Genomic DNA, 21,482 nt, shown 5'->3' with positions numbered 1-21,482 from the left:
CGGTTTGGCTCAGTGGATAGACCGTCGGTCTGCGGACTGAAAGGTCCCGGGTTCGATTCTGGTCAAGGGCATGTACATTGGTTGCGGGCACATCCCCAGTAGGGGGTGTGCAAGAGACAGCTGGTCGATGTTTCTCTCTCATCGACGTTTCTAGCTCTCTATCCCTCTCTCCTCCTCTCTGTAAAAAATCAATAAAATATATATATTTTTAAAATTAATAAATATATTTTAAATGTCATGAAGGTTTTGGCCTCTAAGAAGGGCAAAATGAAGTAACTAAATAATTGACATCCAGTTTGAAATTGAATTGCCATGGCCTAGAGCAAAGAATATCCTTACATGATATTATTCTACAATGTAATTATAATTTTTGATATTTTATAACAGCATATTGTACAATTATCCCAAACAAACTTACAAACTAATTATTTGAATGTTTGGTAGCAATTTTAAAAAGGACATGAAAGGAATTAAGGCACTTGAGTATTCTATATTGGCCCTTCTTGCCCTTTTGCCAAGAGGGACCCTCCACAGCTGTGGCCTGAGATTTCTGTTCATGCTGAGGTTGAAGCCTCATGGTGGCTGGTACCATGGATCCGTCTCTCGCCCAATGGTGTGAGCTGGGCCCTCCCTGGAGAAGAAACCTGGGTTCCCCAAGATATGTGATCATTGCCGGGGCCCTGCCAGCAGGTGAGGGGATCCCAAGGCAGGAACTGGGTGTGGAGGCCATAGGGCATAGGCTACAAGGAGACAGAACTGAACCTCACATCACCCTGCTTGGCCCCGGAGGATGGCTGGCTAGCCAATGACGGGTAAGATTCCTCAGGGGAAGAACAACCTGAGACAGGCACAGTTGCAGAGGAACCATCAGGAGAGAACTTGGGGGACAACAGAGGTGGGGCACAGACCCTCACCTCCCCAACATTGCAGGGACTTGAACCCTCACACCTTCTTTTTTTTTTTTTTTTTTTAATAAATCTTTATTGCTCATATTATTACAAATGTTCCTCATTTCCCCCCTCCTCCGTTGCTCCCCTCCAAACCCTCACACCTTCTGAGGGAGGTCTCCTGCCCCCATGGCTGCTTTGCTTCCCTCGTCCAGCTCAGACTGGGACCCAGGCAACAGAGACTTGGCAGACAGCAGCTGCCTGTATGTAAATCCAGCCTAGCACCAGGAATGCTCAGAGCTTACTCAAGAATGCAAATAATCCTTCCCACTAATATTTACCAGGTAAACTAAGATTGTTGTTAGAGTATTAAATTTGACAGTCAAATAGAAGTCAAGTTTTCAGATTAATTTAAATTGGCTAATTAAAATAAATGCATATTCAAGAAAATTTAATTGTACTGGACAAAAAGCTGTTCCTAAAATATTATCTAAAATTTCTATTGGTAGTTCATCTCATGGTAAAATTGCTTAACATGCAATGAGCCTAAAGCAGTCATATTTTTATGTAAAAAATTAAAATTTAAAGTTATCAAGACTGCATTATAAAAATTTTGAAAAGCCTCCATTAATTCAAAAAAAGGGGGGATTATAAGGTAATATTATGTAAGAAAAAATATTCTGTAGGTAAATTACATCTAGAAAAAATTTTTGCTTTGAAAATTAATTTTCATTTGTAATGCTAATAGCAAGACACCCATGAAAAACACACATGATGTCAAAATAAGGAAAATCACTTGGGCAAAAATAAAAAGGATAAATTTTCTATAAGTAAAATCTATAGAAAAGATTTCTCTATTAACTTGTGGTTGAGAATATGTTTGTATATTTTCAGAAAACAACTCCAAGACCATGTAGATTCCTGCAAGAGAGAGGAGTTGACAGGAATGCTCTAGCCATGAAGACAAGAGGAGAAATAGTACAGAGATGGAAGACGCTGAAGATGCCTTGCCATACTAGCAGTCAGCAGCTGTGCGTTGCTGCAGGTTGCCCAGGCCAAACCAGAGAGGGTCAGACCTGCATTACCACCATTTGTCCACCTTCCAGATATCATTGCTGACATGTACACATAAGGAACTGTTTGACATTGAAACTGGGACTTAGAACTGTTGGACATTGAAATTGGGACTCAAACATTTTTTGTTCTTATATGTTTATTTCTGTTCTGCAGATGCAAGATTTTTTTTAAAGAAAAGAAATGGGGGAGACGCCAGAAACCGATCATTATCCGTGACTAATAGAAAGATGTGGACAGGGAATCCAGGAGGCTGGTCAACCTTAATTGCTCTGAAAGGTCGGAGCTAATCATTCATTGTTTAGTTGAGACATTGGTAGCTGAAGCAGCCTCCACCTGTTAGTCTTACATAAATTCTTGCTGATTGGCTATTATTGGAATTTCCTGCCTAAAGGATGTGAGTGTATCCCATAACTTTAATAAAAGGGATAGCAAAGCCAGAGGGGGGGGTAGTCCTCCTCCCCCTAGAGGTGGGCTCCCGCCTGGCCCCCGATATTCCCAAATTAACACTTTTCTAGTCTCTTCCATTTGTGTGCAGCCTTCTCCAGAACCCAAACCCTGAACCTGAACCCTGGACCACGCAGGACGTGAAAGGGGTTCCCACACCAAGCCATGGTTTTTATTCAGAAATCACTTATTGAGCGGCTAGGAGTATCTAAGACTTTGAAGGACAGGTAGGATCTGAGCAGGAAGTGGCCGTGCAAAAAGGGTGAGCCTCGTAAGGAAGCACAGAAATCCCAGAGGGGAAAGGGATGCCAGATATGACCATTCTACACAATACCTGGTCGGTGAGCCATGGTTTGCCATGGGGCCAAGTAAAGAGCTGCACCTGCTGGGAGGGAGGGCGGATGGGGAGGAAGTCCTGACAGGGCCCTCTGCATCTGCTCTCCTGGGACAGGGCCCTGCAGAAAAGCCACTCGTGGCGGCAGGGAGAACACACGTACTTGCAACTCTTTGCCCCCTAAACCCGCTGCCCATTATGAACTGGGCCGAGCCTTACGATGAGCAGATCACCAGAGGTCTTCATAACGCAGTTTCCATCCTTCACAGACTGTGGCTCCTCCACCACTTGTCCCCAGTTTGGAAACAGAAACTCACGACTGAAAGTGAAGCCGAAACCGGTTTGGCTCAGTGGATAGAGCATTGGCCTGCGAACTGAAAGGTGCCAGGTTCGATTCCAGTCAAAGGCACGTACCTTGGTTGCGGGCACATCCCCGGGAGGGGGTGTGCAGGAGGCAGCTGGTAGATGTTTCTCTCTCGTCGATGTTTCTAGCTCTCTATCCCTCTCCCTTCCTCTCTGTGAAAAATCAATAAAATATATTAAAAATTTTTTTAAAGACTGAAAGTGAAGACTGTAACAGCTGTAGGCTTCCGTTATTCAAATCAGAATGAAACAGGAGGTCGAAGTCAGGGTCAGCAAAGCCACAGGGGCTGCTTATCAAAGGCACCGCTTTGTCTCGCCTCTTCTCTTGGGCCGCAGTCACCCACGCCGAGCAGTGGCACTTCCTACTGCACTTACACATCCTGGCTCCTCCCAGCCCTCTGGCTTCCGGCTCTCCGGGACTTTCCTAGGGAAGATGGGCTGAGAAGGCCTCCCCTGTATCTCACGCAGGAGGGACTGTGAGAGGCAAAGGACAGGCCCAGCATGCCTGGTTTAACGGCTTGACTCACATGCCACAATTCAGACCCAGCCTGCTAAAAGGAAGGTTCTGGTGGTGTGGCCTCCCTGCACCTGTCTCCCTTCCAGCTCACACCTTAGCAGTACAGCATTCTGTTCCTAAATGTCAATGGCAGAGTGCTGGGCTGCTCCACCCTGCTGCTTCCACCCAGGTCAGGCCATTCCACTGCCAGTCAGAAGACTCCCCACAACCATAGGGCCTGTGCCCAGCGGAGCGGGGGCCACTCCCCAAAGAGGAAGCGCCTCATCTTTACCTATGGATAAAGAGAGAAATCTTCCTCACTTTTTTTTTTTTTTTAATCTTTCTCACTTTGACCTGCCCCACTCCCAGAGGAGAGGGGGGAAGCTAATGAGCTGCTGCTCAGAAGTTGAGCTACTTGCTTGGGCTCTGACACAAGAAAATGCATGACTGCACCTACACAGAGCCAGTGAGCTCAAAACCATCCTTGCAGATATATACTCTTTATTAATGGACAGGGTACCAGTAAATTACTTCTTTAGAAATAACAAATGAGTCATATCTTTTTAAAAATATATATTTTATTGATTTTTTACAGAGAGGAAGGGAGAGAGATAGAGAGCTAGAAACGTCGATGAGAGAGAAACATCGACCAGCTGCCTCCTGCACACCCCCTACCGGGGATGTGCTCTCAACCAATGTACATGCCCTTGACCGGAATTGAACCCGGGACCTTTCAGTCCGCAGACCGATGCTCTATCCACTGAGCCAGACCGGTTTCGGCAGCAGTCATATCTTTTTAAAAATTGATTTCAGAGAGGAAGGGAGAGGGAGAGAGAAAAAAAAAATAACAAGAACACATCAGTGATGAGAGAGAATCATTTTTTTTTTTACATTCAGAATTTTTATTTCAAAACGAAGAACCACAGTAACATTAATAATATAAAACCTATTTGGAAATATTCGCAGTCTGGTCAGTGAGAAATGGGAAACCTGTTCTGCCCCCCATGGTTTTGAGGAGCCACAAGTGGAGGTGCAGTTGGAGGAAAGCCCCCGCCACAGCTCTGGGTTTTTACCCGAAGGCTCACGGACCAGAGGGAATGGTAAGAACCGAGAACTAACTATTGTCATAGGCAAGAGTTTGGCTAACGGGCCTCAAACGTATAAGCACCACGGAGGGGGTGGGAGGTCAGGAGGTCAAGCAACATACGGAAAAGGGAATAGAGGGTGGGTGTCACCATTTATAAAAATACAGGGAACTAGGTAGTGGAGGTGTCTGTGACCTATGGCAAGTGTAAATACCTTCATCTCATCTAACTCTTTGAAACTTTCCAGATTTACAAGTCTTAGTGTATATCTCATCCCCTTGAAAAGAATGCCTCCTCCCACCATGACTTCCTTCTAGCTCCCTTAGGAGGCCACATGCCCTCATTCACACTCTCCTGCTCCCAACGTCCGAGTCTACAGTGAGGCGGAGTTCTCTGCGTTAGGAAGAAAGCCACAGATGCGAATCCCACCCAGCAGAGCCAGTGCTACTTATGTACCCAGGGAAAAACTTGAACACATTCCATCCAAAAGGGGGCTGGAGAAACACAGAGGAAACAAGTTACCAATAAACAGCTTCCACCCAGAGCAAAGTGGCAGCGCACATACATTCATACTCTCTCAAGTGTGGCAACACTGCACCTTTACTCATACCATCTCAAACGTGGTCTACGGGAAAGACTCAAGTGCCCTTAGGGCACCTGACATATCGATAATACTATGGCAACATGATAACAAGAGCAACTTGACATGGAAACAGACAAAAACAGGCATGGGCTGACCCTAACGCAGTAACGTATTTCAACTAGGTAACAGTCATTCAGGAAAAATCCTCTCCCAATGCAGAGGTTACCAATTCCAAGTTAGCTATGAACACTCTCCTCTGAATTCTTTTTTAAAAATATATATATATATTTTATTGATTTTGTACAGAGAGGAAGAGAGAGGGATAGAGCGCCAGAAACATCGATGAGAGAGAGTCATCGATCAGTTGCCTCTTGCACACCCCCCACTAGGGATATGCCCGCAACCAAGGTACATGCCCTTGACCGGAATCGAACCCGGGACCCTTCAGTCCCCAAGCCGACGCTCTATCCATTGAGCCAAATGGGTCTCGGCTCCTCTGAATTCTTTTAAAGCTATGGCTTAAAACAAAATAATAATAATAATAAAAAACCTAAACATCTAAAAATTCCTAAAGAACAAAATACAGAAAAACCAAACCTTTACCAAGAACCCATTTCTGGGTTGCTCTCCCACCAGATAAATGGTAGGAGCACTTAAAAAAAAAAAAGGCGAGTCCACTATGAGAGGAAGACGATTGATTTCTACAAACAGCCTTCCCTTCTCTGGACTCCATCCAAAATCAGAACCCATCAACCACCATTAACTACAATGCCCACCTTAGTAATAATCCTAGATTTCAAGTAATACTACATATAATCTTAAACAAAGAAAAAAGTTCCAAAGGAAACCAGTAGCTTCTTTACACAGGCACATGACTTTTCTGAGAAACTGAACTTGAGAATTTTCATCTGAAGGGCAGAAATTGTTAAGAGGCAATCTGCAAACCTCACACACCTCATCATAGACCTTCCAACAACGCATTACATTTCTGTGTAAATCTTCCCTTATTAAATTATAAACTTCTTCAGTATCAAATCTTCCATGCTATAAACTCTTTAAGTACCTCCCCTCTAACCTCAATTTTCTTATGTTTTCAAATATTTAGGCAATAAAACCAGAAGGTAAAATAAATAAAACTCAAATTAATTTGCTCAGCAGAGCTGTATGGAAGTGAGGAAGGTGCTCTTGTAATTCCTCTCTGCCTCCACACTCTCATGTCTATCTGTTTCCTGGTGAGTCTGAGGTTGGGGAATGCTTTCTTCCCTACATGCCCTCGTGGAGCAATATTAGAACTTAAAGGACGGAGAACTGGCAAAGTTGTCAAATGCCAAGCAGCCAATCCCTCCTGAAATGAAGGTAGGTTCACTTGGTCTCTTCCAAACAGAAGAGAATGCCCAAGAAATGAAATGTTTAAAAAGCCACTGAAGATACAACTAACCTCAGCACTGGGGTCCTCTGAGTGCTCATGGAGTGTGGGGATGAGAAAAGATTCAAGTAGCAGCATTCAGAAACAGTCCCAGGTTACAACCTAATGAGGTCTCTCCCCGTTCAGGGAGAGGTTACTTTCATGTTGGGAGAGAGGTGGGAAGGAGGCACGGCTTAGACGTTGGTGGTGTCCTGGTCAGGCTGCATGCTGTTCATCTCAACGAAGGCTTCCTCAGCTCTGCCTGCCATGTGCACCTGCCCTTCAAAGCTTTGTGTAATGTCCTCAAAAGTTCTGCCGCGGGTCTCAGGGACTTTAAAGAAGGTGAAGACCAAGAAGATCACGAGGAATCCGGTGAAGATAATAAATACGTAGGGTCCTAAATAGAATGCAGCTGAAGGGAAGAGCAGTCCGACCAAAAAGTTGGAGGTCCAGTTGGAACAGCCAGCCACCGCCATTGCAGACGGGCGGGGTCCCTGGCTGAAGAGCTCGGCCACAATAAACCAGGGAATGGAGCCTGGGCCAATCTCAAAGAAGGCCACGAACACCAAGATAGCCCCAATGCACACAAAGCTCATCCAGCTAGACGAATCCTTTAATAACATGGAAATAGTCATAAGGACAGAACAACAAGCCATTCCTCCAAGGCCAATCATATGTAGAGTCCTCCTTCCTGCCCTTTCCACCAGAATCAGAGACACTACAGTGAAGATGGTATTAACCACACCGGCACCAATGGTGGCATAGATCGGCTCCTGAACACCAGCATCTTTGAAGATTCCTGTTGAGTAATAGAACACAGCATTGATTCCAGAAAGTTGCTGAGAGAGCTGGAGCATGATGGAAATCATGATGGGCCATTGGTAGCTCGGTGATCTGAAGAGCTCCAGCACAGTGGCTTGCTTTTCTTGTGACATCCTAACACTCTCATCTTTCATCTCCTGGATGTCCTGAGTCACGTCTTGGGTGCCCCACAGCCGCTGGAGGATCTTTCTAGCACTGTCTTCTTCCTTTCTGTTAATCAGCAAGAATCTAGGACTTTCTGGGCAAAATGGAAGGGCTATGATTTGTAGGAAAGATGGAAGGATGGTGAAGCCCAACAGCACTGGCCAAAGATCTTCAGTTCCCAAGATGATTTTCAGACCAAAGAGCTGGGCTACCAGAATCCCGATAACGATGCCCAGCTGGTTCAGAGTGCCAAAGGCTCCCCGCAGGGCAGTAGGAGATATCTCTCCAATGTACATGGGCACAAAACCTGTGCAGAGTCCGCAGAAGAGGCCAATTATCAACCGGCCCAGAATCAGCATTGCAACTGACTCCGCTATTTTGCAGAATCCCATAAGGCAGCCACCAGTGATAGCCAATAGATTGACAATAAGCATTGAATTGCGCCTGCCAAAGCGGTTGACAAAGAGTCCAACGGAAAAGGATCCAATCATACCACCGACGGAGAAGATAGCCACAGACAAGGACCAGAGGGATGTCAGCAACACTTCACTGGGAAGGTTTTCTAACTGCTCTTCCAAAGTGTAATTGATAAAGTCCCTTATGATCATCTCCGGGGCATTGATGACTCCGGTGTTGTAGCCAAATTGGAAAGAGCCTATTGTAGCAACGGTGATGGCAAAGATCAGAGGTACAGTAACCTTCCGTGTCCCCATGGCTCTAATTTAATTCTCTTGGAATCTTCAAGAAAGATCTGAGGGGAATTCCACAGACCCGTTGGAGGGGGATTCCAGAGAACCCTTTTCAGCCAACAAAACCTTCAAAATGTCCTTCTCTGTCAGAAAGTTTCTCTTCAGGTCCTTCATATTGCTCTCCATCTCAGCCTTACACTCACGCTTCGAGAGAATCATGGATCGGCTGTTTCCTGCACGCCCCCTACTAGGGATCGTGCCCGAAACCCAGGCATGTGCCCCGACCAGGAATCAAACTGTGATCTCCTGGTTCATAGGTTGATGCTCAATTGCTGAGCCACACCAGTCGAGCACTATATTTCTTAATTTATATAAGCACTTTAATTTCTTTAAGTCAAATAAACAGGGTTCTTTTTATCCAGTTCTGAAGAATGTACCTCCAACGGGCTCCATTCAGGGATCAAGTTTGAGTTTCCCACAGCCAACACATTTACATAACAGGCAAATAAGGCAAACACAAAGGTCAGTACAAAGAACAAAATCCAACTCCTGCAGGACAAACAGACAACCATTCCAGAGATTGTTACACAAGGATGTCTTGGATTGCCCCACAGGCGTTTCTCAACCCTCCAGAGTTAGACCTGATGCAGGCCCTGAATCCTGCCCAACCAACCAGAAACCAAACACACACCAGAACTGAAGCTCTCTTTCCAACAACCCTACACCCCAAATGGGAATAGGAACACTCATTCAGGGGCCTGACCTACCTTCTCTCTTCCAAAGTGTTGAGTGAAACAGGTCCACTTGTCTGCGGAGACAGGCCAGACAGCGGGAATCTCCCATAGGACAGACCCGTGGTCCAGTGGAGACACAGGTGAGAAGTGCTGCTGCAGGCTTCTTCTTTTTTTTATTTTTATTTTTAAATTTTATTTTATTTTATTTCTTATTAGATTATTATCTGTGTGCATATCTTACCATTGCCCCCCTCCCATACATATCCTCCCTCCCCAGAGTCGTCTTCTTAAAAAAAAAAAAAAAAAAATATATATATATATATATATATATATATATATATATATATATATATATATATATATTGATTTTTTACAGAGAGGAAGAAAGAGGGCTAGAGAGCCAGAAACATTGATGAGAGAGAAACATGACCATCTGCCTCCTGCACACCCCCTACTGGGGATATGACCGCAACCAATGTGCATGCCCTTGACTAGAATTGAACCTGGGACCTTTCAGTCCGCACAGACTGATGCTCTATCCACTGAACCGAATCGGTCTCAGTTATGCTGCAGACTTCTTCTTCTTCTTCTTTTTTTTTTTTTTTGAGCACAAAAAGCTGCATTTATTGTTTCCGCCAGCCTCACGGTAACTCAGGTTCCTGGCATCACAAATCTGAAATACAATTTTGCTCTTCAATTAAAAACATATACTCTGAAAAGTGATTAGGTACTTTTTAAAAAATTCAGTCATCATATATAGGACATCTTAAAAATGTTTTCCAAGCAAGACACTAGCTTTACAGTTTTAAATCTCTGCATAAAAATGAGAAAAATCAAGGCATACAAATTTCACTTTGTCCTACATTTTTAAACATCATCCTTTTTTTCTTTTTAATGGATTTCATCCATTGCAGAATATTTTGAAGCTCAACTGCCCATTCAGGACGGAATGAGGGAGTTTCGCAGTGTCTGCACTAAGCACTGTCTTGACAGAACCGAACCAGGAACTCTATCAGGGTCCTCGTGGGCCTCCCGGTCATGCCTTTCCGCAGATACGAGATCTCATCTTTGTTGGTCATCACACCTGCGATGTCTAGATGCGCCCACTTCGAATGAGTCACAAATTCTTTCAGGAATGCTGCGGCTGTGCATGCTCCTCCGGATCTGTATTTTCCAATGTTATTCAGATCAGCAAGCTGGCAGTCTACAATCTGTCTTGTATAATGTTCGTAGAGAGGCATCCTCCAGACACGGTCCCCTGATTCAACACTGGCCTCAAATAGTTTGTTCCACAGCCAGGATGAATTGGTAAAGACCCCAGTGGCGCTGGAGCCCAAAGCGATGTCCATGGCACCTGTGAGGGTGGCGGCATTGATGATTAACTCTGGGTTAAAGGCATGTGCGTAACAGAGCGCGTGGGCCAGGATGAGTCTCCCCTCAGCATCGGTGTTATCCACCTGAATGGTCTTTCCATTCTTGGCTTTAACGACATCTCCAGGCTTGTTGGCCTTCCCACTGGGCTGTTTTCACAAAGAGGAGCCAAACCGATGAGGTTAACGGGCAGGCCGAGCTTGGCAGCGGACACGATGGCCGAGCAGATGGTGGCGGCTCCTCCCATGTCAGCCCTCATGAGGTCGATGCTTGCGGAGGGCTTGATGGAGATGCCGCCACTATCGAAGGTAATCCCCTTCCCCACAAACACCAGCGGCGCGTCGCCTGCGTTGGGGCTGCCTCTGTAGTGGATTTCCAGGAAGACAGGAGGCTCATCGGGCCCGTTGGCCACACTCAGGAACGATCCCATTTCCTGTTCCTCAATCCAGGACTTGGGTCTGATGTGGACTTCCGTCTTACTGCTAGCACTTTTGAGATTCTTCTCGATGATTTCAGCAAATCTGGTTGGCGTCATCTCGTTGGCAGGACTCTCCATCAGCTGGCGTGCCAGGTTCTGCCCCGAGGCAAAGAGGACCCCCTTCTGCCAGGCCTCCAGGTCGCCGCTTCCGTGCAGCTTCGCGGATACGGCCGCCTTCTTCTTCTGCTTCAGGCTGTCGTACTCGTAGAGGCCGAGCACTGCCCCCTCCGCGGCCGCCTGGGCATCGCCGCAGGGGTCCACCTCCACGGAGATCTCCAGGTCCTGGAACTGCCTGCAGCCCGCTGCAACAGCCACTCTGATGTTTTCTTTGCCTTCGTGCCAGTTTTCCTGGTCATCTACGCCAGCCCCCTTTCTGCCGAGGCCAACCACCGCCACACTGGAGAAGTCCTCGTGCAGACTTAAGGTTCGAGTTTTGCCTGTTTTCAGTGGAGGTCCCGATATGTTCAGGATTTCTCTCAGCTTCCCAGACACCAGTTTATCAAAATTCTCTCCTGCACTTGTAAACGGTAGCACATCGTTGTCTTTTTCTCTGCTGTAGATCCCTAAAACAAGTCCCTTCGTCATGTCTGCGGTGCCCAGACCTCGACTCCACAAACGCTTCGCCCCTAGACGCCGGCCGGCAACTCGCCGCTGCAGACTTCTTGGCAAGCATCCCCCATCAGGCCAAGAAGGAGTTATTTTAAGAGAGTGCCACTCAAAATGAAAGAAGAAGGAAAAAAAAAATGTGTCCCATCTGAGTTACCAAACTTGTTACCAAACTCAAGAGGTTTGCTGCTTGGAGTGCTCTATTCAAAAAGAAGAACCTGCTGTTGCAAGGTAGTTCTTATTTACTACTTGTAGCAAGTAAAAAAGACAGGCTGCAGAGCCAAAGCTCTGCCTCTGGAAAGGGGAGGCTTCGCCATTGCTTATATACACTATTTGGCCAATGACATGTTGATTTCATTCCTGCAATTGGCTACACTTATCAGAGTGGTTCCTGTGAAGCTTATACTGTTGTAGTTGGTCTGAAAAATATTGCGCAACATTTTAACATTTAGCAAGAGTAGCATTTAGTAAAGATAGCCCAGGCAAATGATTTCAACAGGTCCCCCAAAAATTTTTCAACATACAATACTTGAGGCACTGACCTCTTTTTTCCCTTAGATTGTCTAATTTTTAAACTGCCAACTGCCAACACAATAACAGCAGTCTGGTGTAAATGAGTCAAATCAAAACTATACCTACTTTTTTTGACAGCAAAAAATATATTTTTGGTGTGTTGTAGAATTTTAATAATTAGTTTAAGTGTGATATGAGATTTAAAAAAAAAAAAAAAAAAGGGTTGATGCCAGACTCTGTACACCCCTTCCAGCCCAGAGACTCTGTGTGGGTAAAGAAGTTCACTGCCCAAGGACTCACCCCAACCTGAAAGGGACGCTACACTGATTTCCTGAGCACGCCCACGGCTGTTGAAGTAGACGGCATCCAGACCTGGCAACCAGTGGCCTCACCCGTGAGATCCTTAGCTTGGGCTCCATGCAGGCCAGGAGGAGACTTGATGCCTGCAGAAGGGGAACTGTACTTCAGAGAGGACAGTACTGATGGGAACTGTGGTACTAGGGATCTTGGTAATTGTAAGAACATTTTTGCTAACCAGTGAGAAAGTCCGGGGCTAAGTAAGGCTAAATGTGCTAGGGGACTGGAGAGCAAGGAAGTAGGATGAGTCAATTGAGAGGGCAGGGTGGGGCGAGGATGGGCTCCTGACTCCACTGTGGGGCTGGGTGGAGTTGTCCTCCATTTTGTAACTGGACCCTGGCCCTCACCCAACCAATCGGGGTCAGCCAAAGCAGTGACATCATCACCGGAGTAAAACCCTAGGGCTTGGTGAAATTCGCTCTCTCTTCCACCATGCTGTCAGAGTGAATGGGACAGAGCCCATGCTAGCATGGAAAAGGCTCTTTTGTTTATTGCATTGGACTCGGCTCCCTGGTGGTCCTTGGGGATCACGAAGTCTGGGTGTAACATCAATGATTTGACTCATGCACATAAAAACCAGTGTGGAATGAAATATGGTAGCAATCATACTTGGGTAAAAACTGCTGTTTGAATTTAACCTTGCTATCTGACTTCGACCTTCGATTACTTGCTTAAACAATAGGGTAGTTACAGGAGATTGACTCCCACTGACTCAGTAGCTTCAGGGGTAGAAACTATAGATAACCTTTAGAGATTAACCTCTGAGTTCTGATTTTGTATTATGGGCAAGATAGGGCCACATTCCAATGTTCCCAGCCTTTAGAATTTGGAACAAAAGGAAATTCCAGTGGTTCAAGGTTTAAAAAAGATTGCCTACACCTGAATCAGTGCGGTCATGTGGGGCCCACCTGCGTGTGGTGCTCCCGCAGCCGTCCTGGCCAGTTTTTCAATAAATCCTTGCCTGCTTTTTTTAATTAAAAAAAAAAAAAAGGTTGAAAATGCCCAGCCTGTCTGGCTCTGGCTCAGTGGTTGAGCATCAACCTTTGAACCAGGAGGTCAAGGTTGGATTCCTTGGCTGGATCCCTAGTGTGTGTGTGTGGGGGGGGGGGGGGGGGGTTAGGAGGGTGTGCAGAAGGCAGTCAATTAATGATTCTCTTTCATTATTGATGTTTTATCTCTATTTTCCTCTCCCTTCCTCTCTGAAGACATTATATATATAATGTCTTTATTGATTATGGTATCACATAATTGTCCTCATCTCCCAATTCCCATCCCAAACCCCTCCCCATATATGCCTCCACCCCCCTAAAAAATATTTTTAAAAATGGTTGAAAATCGCTGGCCCAGACTCTTGAGACCTTTGTCTTATCTATTAAGGACAAGTTTTTCTTACATAGGCTTGTGCTATTCATGGTAGGACATTTAGCTCATCAATTGCCAGTAGCTTTGCCAGTCATTGTGACCAACAAAAATGCCCCCAAGTACTTCCAAAAGCCTATAGAAGGTACTATCACCTACGCAAAAACCAGCCCCCAAACCACGCTGGAAGCTACCTCATACCCAGCAAAAAACCCCTAGAGTGGTTTCTGTCATCTACAAGGACCCCTAACCAACACACACACACACACACACACACACACACACACACACACAGAAAGGAAGAAAGAAAGAAACTCTCACAAAAGACAAACTAGCAAACGAAGATGTCAAAGCTCGTGATGAAAATTAACACAAATCGATGATGAGAAAGAGGCCCCTAACAAACAGGCAGAGAACAGGGTTGGGTGCCAACGGTTGAAATGCCCCCAACCGCAAGAGGCGAAGGGCTGGGTGGGTTGGGGTGGGGGGTGTAGGAAGAGGGACCTCTGGGGGCCGGCTTCCTTCCTCCCCCCCCCCCCCGCCCCCGCAATGTCCTCAGCTCCCACCAGAAGGCGCCCGCCTCCCCCGCGCAGGAGCTGCAGCCTTCGCCGCACCGAGCCCGGAGCGGAGCCGCGCGGCGCCGCGATCTGAAGCGCCGGGCGGCGGCCCGAGCCCTCCGGAGCCGGGGAGCCGGGGAGACCTGGCTTTGTTCCCCGGGGCTGGTATCTCCGCGCCCCGTGGCGGTTCCTCAGCGCCGCCCGCCGCCCTGGCAGGAAACGCCCAGACCCACCCCAGCGCCGTAATCTGCAGAGCGCAGGGAGCCAGGCGGCGGGCGGGCGGGCTCTGGCGCCCTGGGGAGGCAGGAGGACCCCCGCGCCCTCAGGCTCACCCCGGCTCTCCCATCCGGCCGCCTGCAGCCCCATGAGGACCCCCAGGCCGCGGCCCAGAGCCTGGCGCAGCCCGGACAGAGATCCTGCCGCGGCCTCAGAGCGTTAGACAGGTCAGTGCCCGGTCGGCTCGGGCCGAGCCGAAGGTGGGAGGAGGCGCACCCGCGTCCACTCGGTCCCCCCCGAGGCCGCTCACTCGGTCACCTCCGCCGGGGCACCCCGTGGCGCGGGAGTGATTCTGCATTTTCATGACAAGCAAGGTGTGAGCCGCCCTTTGTAGCTAGCACACCCGGGGCAGGTGACCGGAGAGTGGGGGATGCGCGGGCTCGGGTGGGGGTGGAGGTGGCGGCGACCAGCTTGGGGCCCCCCGCTGCCCTAACAAAGCGGGGCTCTTCTCCTGATGCGCGGCCGCGTGGAAACTTCCGCATCCAACGGTCCCTCGCATCACGATGCTGGGCCTCGGGTGTCAGAGGAGATGGAGATGCGGGAGAGGGCGAGAAGGAGGCTGGGAGACACAGGCCGGGGGAGTGAGGGGACGGACGATTCGCGGTTCAAACCCTAGCGCGCAAAATGCGGAGAGCGCCCTGGGCAGCGGGGCGGGGGTGTCAGGTCTGCCCACGCCTCTGCGCCCCACCTTCTCACCCTGCCACCCCTCCTGTCCACCCAGGATGCGGCTGGGCCGCAGGGCCCTCTGTGTGCTTGTTCTGCTGCTCGTGGGCGCCTCGCTGGGGCTCCTGTACGCTCGGACCCGGGATACCTCGGACCGCCCGATACCTCTCCCGCTGTGGGCGCCCCTGCAGGGTCCCCCCAGGCCAGAGCTGCTGGGCCTGGCCCCTGAGCCCCGTTATGCCCACATCCCCGTCAGGATCAAGGAGCAAGTGGTGGGGTGAGTGCCAGGAGCGGTGGCCACAGTGCGCCACTGACTGCGGGGGGGGGGGGGGGGGGGGGGGGGTGTTGTGACTCTTTTGTTCTCTCCGCTGCTGCGTTCTGGTGCCTGGGTTTCCCCAGCTGGTTGGCTGGTGGAGGGGGTGAGGTGGGAGGTGGAGGGGGCTATTAAGTCTTGGTCTTGGGGGGGGGGGGATCTGCCCTCCCTGAACCTTGTCATGTGATGGGAAAGGGAGGATGTGCAGTCAGGGGATGACCCGGAAACTGGTTATGATGTCCACATAAAGGGAAGTCCCGATGGGATCCTGAATGGTGGATGGAAAATTCTGACATCTTAGCAGTTTGGCCCTGTCCTGCAGCTCTGGGGAATCCTTATTTAGGAATAGTTCATCCTGATTTAGGAAGTCCCGATGGGGTCCTGAATGCTGGATGGAAAATTCTGACATCTTAGCAGTTTGGCCCTGTCCTGCACCTCTGGGGAATCCTGATTTAGGAATAGTTCATCCTATTTAGGGTCCCTCCTCCTAGGGACTGTTTGCAGAGCAGTGTTTGGGAGGACAGATAGTGGCTGGGAAGGGTTGAAGGGCACTGTGTAAATGTTTTGTGGGTGGATGGAGCTGTTTGGCTGGGCTCTGATGACACCCCCGCCCCCCGCCCCTGTCCAGGCTGCTGTCTGCAAACAATTGCAGTTGTGAGTCCAGCGCTGGGATCTTTCACCTCCCCTTCCAGAGGCAGGTCCATGCCACGGACTTCACCGAGGCCTTTGACCCCGAGGAGCTGAAGGCTGCCTCGGCCTCAAGGGAACAGGAGTTCCAGGCCTTCCTTTCAAGGTACCCGCAGGAAAGTGACTGTGCCGGTGGAGAGCAGTAGGCGGCCTGGGGGGTGGGTGGAGGGACCAGGAGGGAGAGCCCCTCTCCTCCTGACTCTCCCTGTTCTTCCCCTCCTCCACTGACAGGAGCCAGTCTGCTGCTGACCAACTGCTCATTGCCCCTGCCAACTGCCCCCTGCAGTACCCCGTGCAGGGTGTGGAGGTACAGCCCCTCAGGAGCATCTTGGTGCCAGGTGGGGAGAAGCCACCGTGGGAGTGGCCGAGCCTGGGCCTGGGCCTGGGTGGGGAAGGATGCGGGAAGATTGGAATGCGAGGCACTGGTCTTCGGGGGTCTTCGGATGCAAGAGGGCTTGAGGTCAGCAGGGGGGTCATGAGGCGGGAGATGGGACCGAAGGGACTCTTAGTTGCCAGGAACTGCAGAAGACTGTACCTAGGGGAGTTTGGAGAAAAGAATCTATTCTTTGCAGTCTGACCAAGGGTAGGGCGGGCCATCGAAGAGCTACTGCTTGGATGGGAAGGAGTTAAACAGTTACTCTAGGCTACTTCAGCCGTGGTGCCCAGCCGCCTCAACAAGAGGAAGGGGGTGAGGAGTTCTCTGTGTTGTGAAAAAAAGGAAGAGAAAGTGAGCAAAACTGTGTGATTCTCATCCCCTTCCTTCCTCCCAGGGCTGAGCCTGCATGCTGCTTCTGGTCAGGAGGTATATCAGGTGAGAAGAAACAGGGGGGTGGGGAGGCCAAGTGAGCATCAAGGATGCTGGGAGGGTCCTAGCTGGTTTGGCTCAGTGGACAGAGCGTCGGCCTGTGGACCAAAGGGTCCTGGGTTTGATTCTGGTCGAGGGCACATGCTTGGGTTGTAGGCTCGATCCCCAGTAGGGGGCGTGCAGGAGGCAGCCAATCAGTGATTCTAATCACTGATGTTTCTATCTCTCCCTCTCCCTCCCTCTCTGAAATCAATAAAAATGTACATATTTTTTTAAAAGGATGCTGGAAGGGAAACAGAGCTGCCAAAGGAGGGCTGGGGGAATCAGGGCAGCGAGAGGTCGGTCTGGGGGCTGACGCTGCACTGTCAATACCTTCTCCCAGGTGAACCTGACGGCCTCCTTGGGCACATGGGACGTGGCAGGGGAAGTGACTGGAGTGACTCTCACGGGGGAGGGGCAGCCAAATCTCACCCTCATCAGCTCAGGACTGGACCAACTCAATCGGCAGCTGCAACTGGTCACTTACAGCAGCCGAAGCTACCAGGCAAACACAGCAGACACAGGTGCGAGGCGCTGGGTGGAGGCAGGGGCAGTCTGGGTGAGCAGAGAGAACCCAGAAAGGCTGGGTCGGGCAAACGGCAGAGGGTGTGGGAGATATTCGGGCAATGTCCAGACCTGCCTGGCCACACAATGGCCATTTCATCTGGGCCAGCGGGGCCAAGGAGGGAGAGAAGAGGCCTTTGTTTGTCTGGGGCCAGAGCAGGCCAGAGGGAAATCTGAGCTTTGGGTGTGTCCCCTCCTCAGGCCAACCATGGGGGCCCGGGAAGTGTCCTGCCCCAGGAACCAGAAGACAAACTCTCTTCCCAGCCCACCGCCTCCTTCAGGGCAAAGGGCTTTATCTCCCACAGCTCCCACGTCAAGCAAAAGGGACCTACCCTCCAAGGCTTGCTACACCAAACCTGCTCCCACTGAGGACCTTTGCCCCTGCTGTTCCCTCTGCCTAGAATGTTCTTCCCCCAGATTTTTGCATGGCTGGCTCCTTCTTGTCATCTGGATCTCAGCTCAAATGTCTCCTCTTCACTATCACATTACTTGCCTTATTTTCTATTCAATATTTACCAGTACCTGGACTTTTCTTATTTACTTACCTTGAAACCAGACCAGGTTTCTATCCCAGCTTTGTTGCTTAAACCGTTGTCTGAACGTGGCAGATTATTCAATTCCTCAGTGCCTTCTTTTTCTGTAGTAGGAATCTATCTCATATTGTGAAGATTAAACAAGTCCCTGTTTAAAATTACCACTTAAGGTAATTTAAAAAGGGCCTGGCCCCTAGTAAATGCTCAATTAAGGTTAGCTTTTAAATTAAATGCTTTCTCATCTCACTCCCACCCATTAGAATGTAAGTTCCCTGGGGGTAAGAGCATTGCCTTCTTGTCCACCAGGGCTTAGAAAGGTGATACACAGAATGAGCACTTAAATATTTATTTACTAAAAATAGAATGCTGCTCCACATTTCACGTCCTTTCTTCCCAGTCCGGTTCTCCACCGAGGGACATGAGGCGGCCTTCACCATTCACATAAGACATCTCCCTAACCCCCGGCTGTACCCACCTGGGTCTCCACCACAGGGAGGTGAGGCTGGTGCCTGCAGGGGCATGGGTGCAGCCCCGTGGGGAACAAGTTGGGCAGAGGGCTGCCTGGGAGGAGATGTCTTCTTGCTCCTCACTATCCACCTAACTCCACTGCACCTAATTCTGCCCCCTCCTCCCAGCCCAGTACAACATTAGCGCTCTGGTCACCATCGCCACCAAGACCTTCCTCCGCTATGATCGGCTGCGGGCACTCATCGCCAGCATCCGCCGCTTCTACCCGACCGTCACAGTGATCATCGCCGACGACAGCGACAAGCCAGAGATCATCAGCGGTCCCCACATCGAGCACTATCTCATGCCTTTTGGCAAGGTGCGCCGGGAGCCGGACTGAGCCCAGCGCCCCGGGGCGCCGGGAGGGCGCGCACGCAGTCTCCAGAGTAATGAGTGGCTCCCGGATTATCTCCTAGAACCGCGGGGACGCCTCTTAACCCGGAGGCTTCCCGGAATGTCAGCCAGCTCGGTGAAAGCAGAAAGCATGTAATCATGTCTACTTCATTCGCGCTGCATTCTTGGAATGGCGCTTAGCACCTAGGGGGTCAGTAGTTGAATAAATGCACTCAGGAACTAAATGCATTCCAAGACCACCCTCCCCCCCCCAACACTGACTCAGAACCTCTGACAATGGGAAACTGTATTTTTTTATTTTTATTTTTTTACCTAGCTCCCCGCAAGCTACAAGAACTGCAAGTGTGGAGAGGGGTACAGGCTGTTTAGAGTGATCCAGAGTGGAAAGGAAAGGTGGCAAAGAGGTACGTCCTAACCACGGCTTCGCCAACCATACGTACCCTTCCCAGGGCTGGTTCGCAGGCCGGAACCTGGCCGTGTCCCAAGTGACCACCAAGTACGTGCTGTGGGTGGACGACGACTTTATCTTCACGGCGCGGACGCAGCTGGAGAGGCTGGTGGATGTGCTGGAGCGAACGCCGTTGGACCTGGTAGGGGAGGGGCCGCAGGGTGTGGGGGTGGAGCCAGGGGGCTCCCAGGGGGTTCAAACCGCGGCTGGAGAGCAGCCAGCCCTTAGGACCAGAGAGGACGAAGAAGCGGAGCCTGGGGTGTATCTAGGCCCCGAAGGGATAGAATTGAAAGGACAGGGCAGCCGAAACTGGTTTGGCTCAGTGGATAGAGCGTCGGCCTGCGGGCTGAAGGGTTCTGGGTTCGGTTCCGGTCAAAGACATGTACCTTGGTTGCGGGCACATCCCCGGTGGGGAGTGTGCAGGAGGCATCTGATCGATGATTCTCTCTCATCGATGTTTCTAACTCTCTATCCCTCTCTCCTCTTCTCTGTAAAAAATCAATAAAATATATTGAAAGAAAGGAAGGAAGGAAGGAAGGAAGGAAGGAAGGAAGGAAGGAAGGAAGGACGGACAGGGAGGGGTTGGCGGGAGCACAGACCTACCCCCTCCCAGTCCCTCCCCTCCTGAAGCCACCCTCCCATTCCCCGCAGGTGGGGGGCGCTGTGCGCGAGATCTCGGGCTTTGCCACCACCTACCGGCAGCGGCTGAGCGTAGAGCCGGGCGCGCCGGGCCGCGGGAACTGCTTCCGGCAAAAGCAGGGCTTTCACCACGAGCTCAGCGGCTTCCCGGGCTGCGTGGTCACGGACGGCGTGGTCAACTTCTTCCTGGCGCGCACCGACAAAGTGCGGGAGGTCGGCTTCGACCCGCGCCTCAACCGGGTGGCGCACTTGGGTGAGTGGCGCCCTCTCCTGGCAGGTCCCCTTGCGGCAAGGGCGCCGCCGGGGAGCCCAGGGCTGCCATCCGGCTCCCCTAGAGCGGTTCTTCTAAGTTTTACCAAGAGAAAGAGCTTCCCCCTCCTGGCCTGCACACACGTAAACCTTCTCAGCTGCTGGGTCCACCTTGAACTTCCCTACCACCTCTACCCCACTCCCAGCCCCTTCCCCTGGCCCTTAGGAACGGACCCTCCACATACCCCAAATCTCAGTTCTCCCTGAGGGCTGGCCTTCTGCACTCTCAAGACCCTTCATTGTGTACCCCCTTTCCCCCACCCCCAGAATTCTTCCTGGATGGGCTTGGCTCCCTTCGGGTGGGATCCTGCTCAGACGTCGTGGTGGATCACGCGTCCAAAGTGAAGCTGCCTTGGACATCCAGGGATCCTGGGGCAGAGACCTATGCCCAGTACCGTTACCCAGGATCACTGGACGCAAGTCACGTGGCCAGACAACGCCTGCTCTTCTTCAAACACCGACTGCAGTGCATGACTTCGGAGTGACGGCCGCTCAGGGCCTTCCAACTGTCAGGCTGGGCCTGCCTTCTTGTCCCTGCCAGAAATTTCTAGCAAACCCCCCTACCCCGTGACCACTCCACGGACTGTCCCCAACCCCCTTCAGAACCTGATCCCAAATGCGGGCTGGTCCTGGTGACACTCCCCCTTCCCGTGAGTGCCCCAGGGTGTGATGGAGCCATAACTCTCCCCACAGCCAGTGCCAAGTCCTCCCTCCACCCCGTCATGGAGGCGGGGCGTCGCTTTCCAAGTGCCAAAGAGCCCAAAGGACTCTGAGACCCTCAAGCGGAACCACTGGTCTCCCGGTGACTGAGTGGGTGGGGAAGGCCCCACCATGTACTCCCAGGGCTGTGCCCCCCTCCCCCACCTCTGGATCCAGGGCTGTGCCCCCGGTGCAGCCCCAACCCCATGGAGAGACCTGGTGATGGGAGCCGGGGTGAGGGCTCATGAACACACAGGTGAACGCATCCTTTGTTGTGTCTCTGCGACGCTGTGGGCGTGGGGAAGGAGCGCCAGGGGTGGCGTGCGGACACCCAGGCTCACT

The 21,482-nt window shown here is 50.6% G+C and overlaps 3 protein-coding genes across 4 annotated transcripts; 1 reads left to right on the top strand and 2 right to left on the bottom strand.

Annotated features, from left to right (window-relative positions):
- Positions 1-6,463: 6,463 nt before the first annotated feature.
- On the bottom strand, positions 6,464-8,406 carry LOC118730268 (solute carrier family 2, facilitated glucose transporter member 3-like). The gene has a single exon (XM_036458109.2). The coding sequence runs from the start codon at positions 8,351-8,353 to the stop codon at positions 6,869-6,871; it is 1,485 nt and encodes a 494-aa protein (XP_036314002.1). The 5' UTR covers positions 8,354-8,406; the 3' UTR covers positions 6,464-6,868.
- A 650-nt stretch (positions 8,407-9,056) lies between these two features.
- On the top strand, positions 9,057-21,405 carry B4GALNT1 (beta-1,4-N-acetyl-galactosaminyltransferase 1). 2 transcript variants are annotated; one of them, XM_045588189.1, is made up of 11 exons: positions 9,057-9,203; positions 15,302-15,520; positions 16,185-16,349; positions 16,475-16,581; positions 17,014-17,054; positions 17,431-17,611; positions 18,582-18,680; positions 18,820-19,010; positions 19,495-19,635; positions 20,145-20,385; positions 20,709-21,405. In XM_045588189.1, exons 2-11 carry the CDS (start codon positions 15,303-15,305, stop codon positions 20,924-20,926), a joined length of 1,602 nt encoding a protein of 533 aa, XP_045444145.1. In that variant the 5' UTR covers positions 9,057-9,203; position 15,302; the 3' UTR covers positions 20,927-21,405. The 2 variants fall into 2 exon arrangements, with proteins under 2 accessions (XP_045444145.1, XP_036313997.1); XM_036458104.2 differs by lacking the exon at positions 9,057-9,203 and adding an exon at positions 14,334-14,747.
- On the bottom strand, positions 9,872-12,397 carry LOC118729503 (cytosol aminopeptidase-like). Its single transcript, XM_036457031.1, is given in 3 exon segments — positions 9,872-10,585; positions 10,588-11,570; positions 12,354-12,397. Coding segments are annotated over 3 exon segments (1,575 nt in total). The 3' UTR covers positions 9,872-10,037.
- Positions 21,406-21,482: the final 77 nt, after the last annotated feature.

The sequence above is a fragment of the Pipistrellus kuhlii genome, unplaced genomic scaffold (assembly GCF_014108245.1).
Source record: "Pipistrellus kuhlii isolate mPipKuh1 unplaced genomic scaffold, mPipKuh1.p scaffold_m20_p_3, whole genome shotgun sequence".
Lineage (NCBI taxonomy): Eukaryota > Metazoa > Chordata > Mammalia > Chiroptera > Vespertilionidae > Pipistrellus > Pipistrellus kuhlii.
The sequence above is the reverse complement of the archived record's forward strand: the minus strand, read 5'-3'. Positions and strand labels throughout refer to the sequence as shown.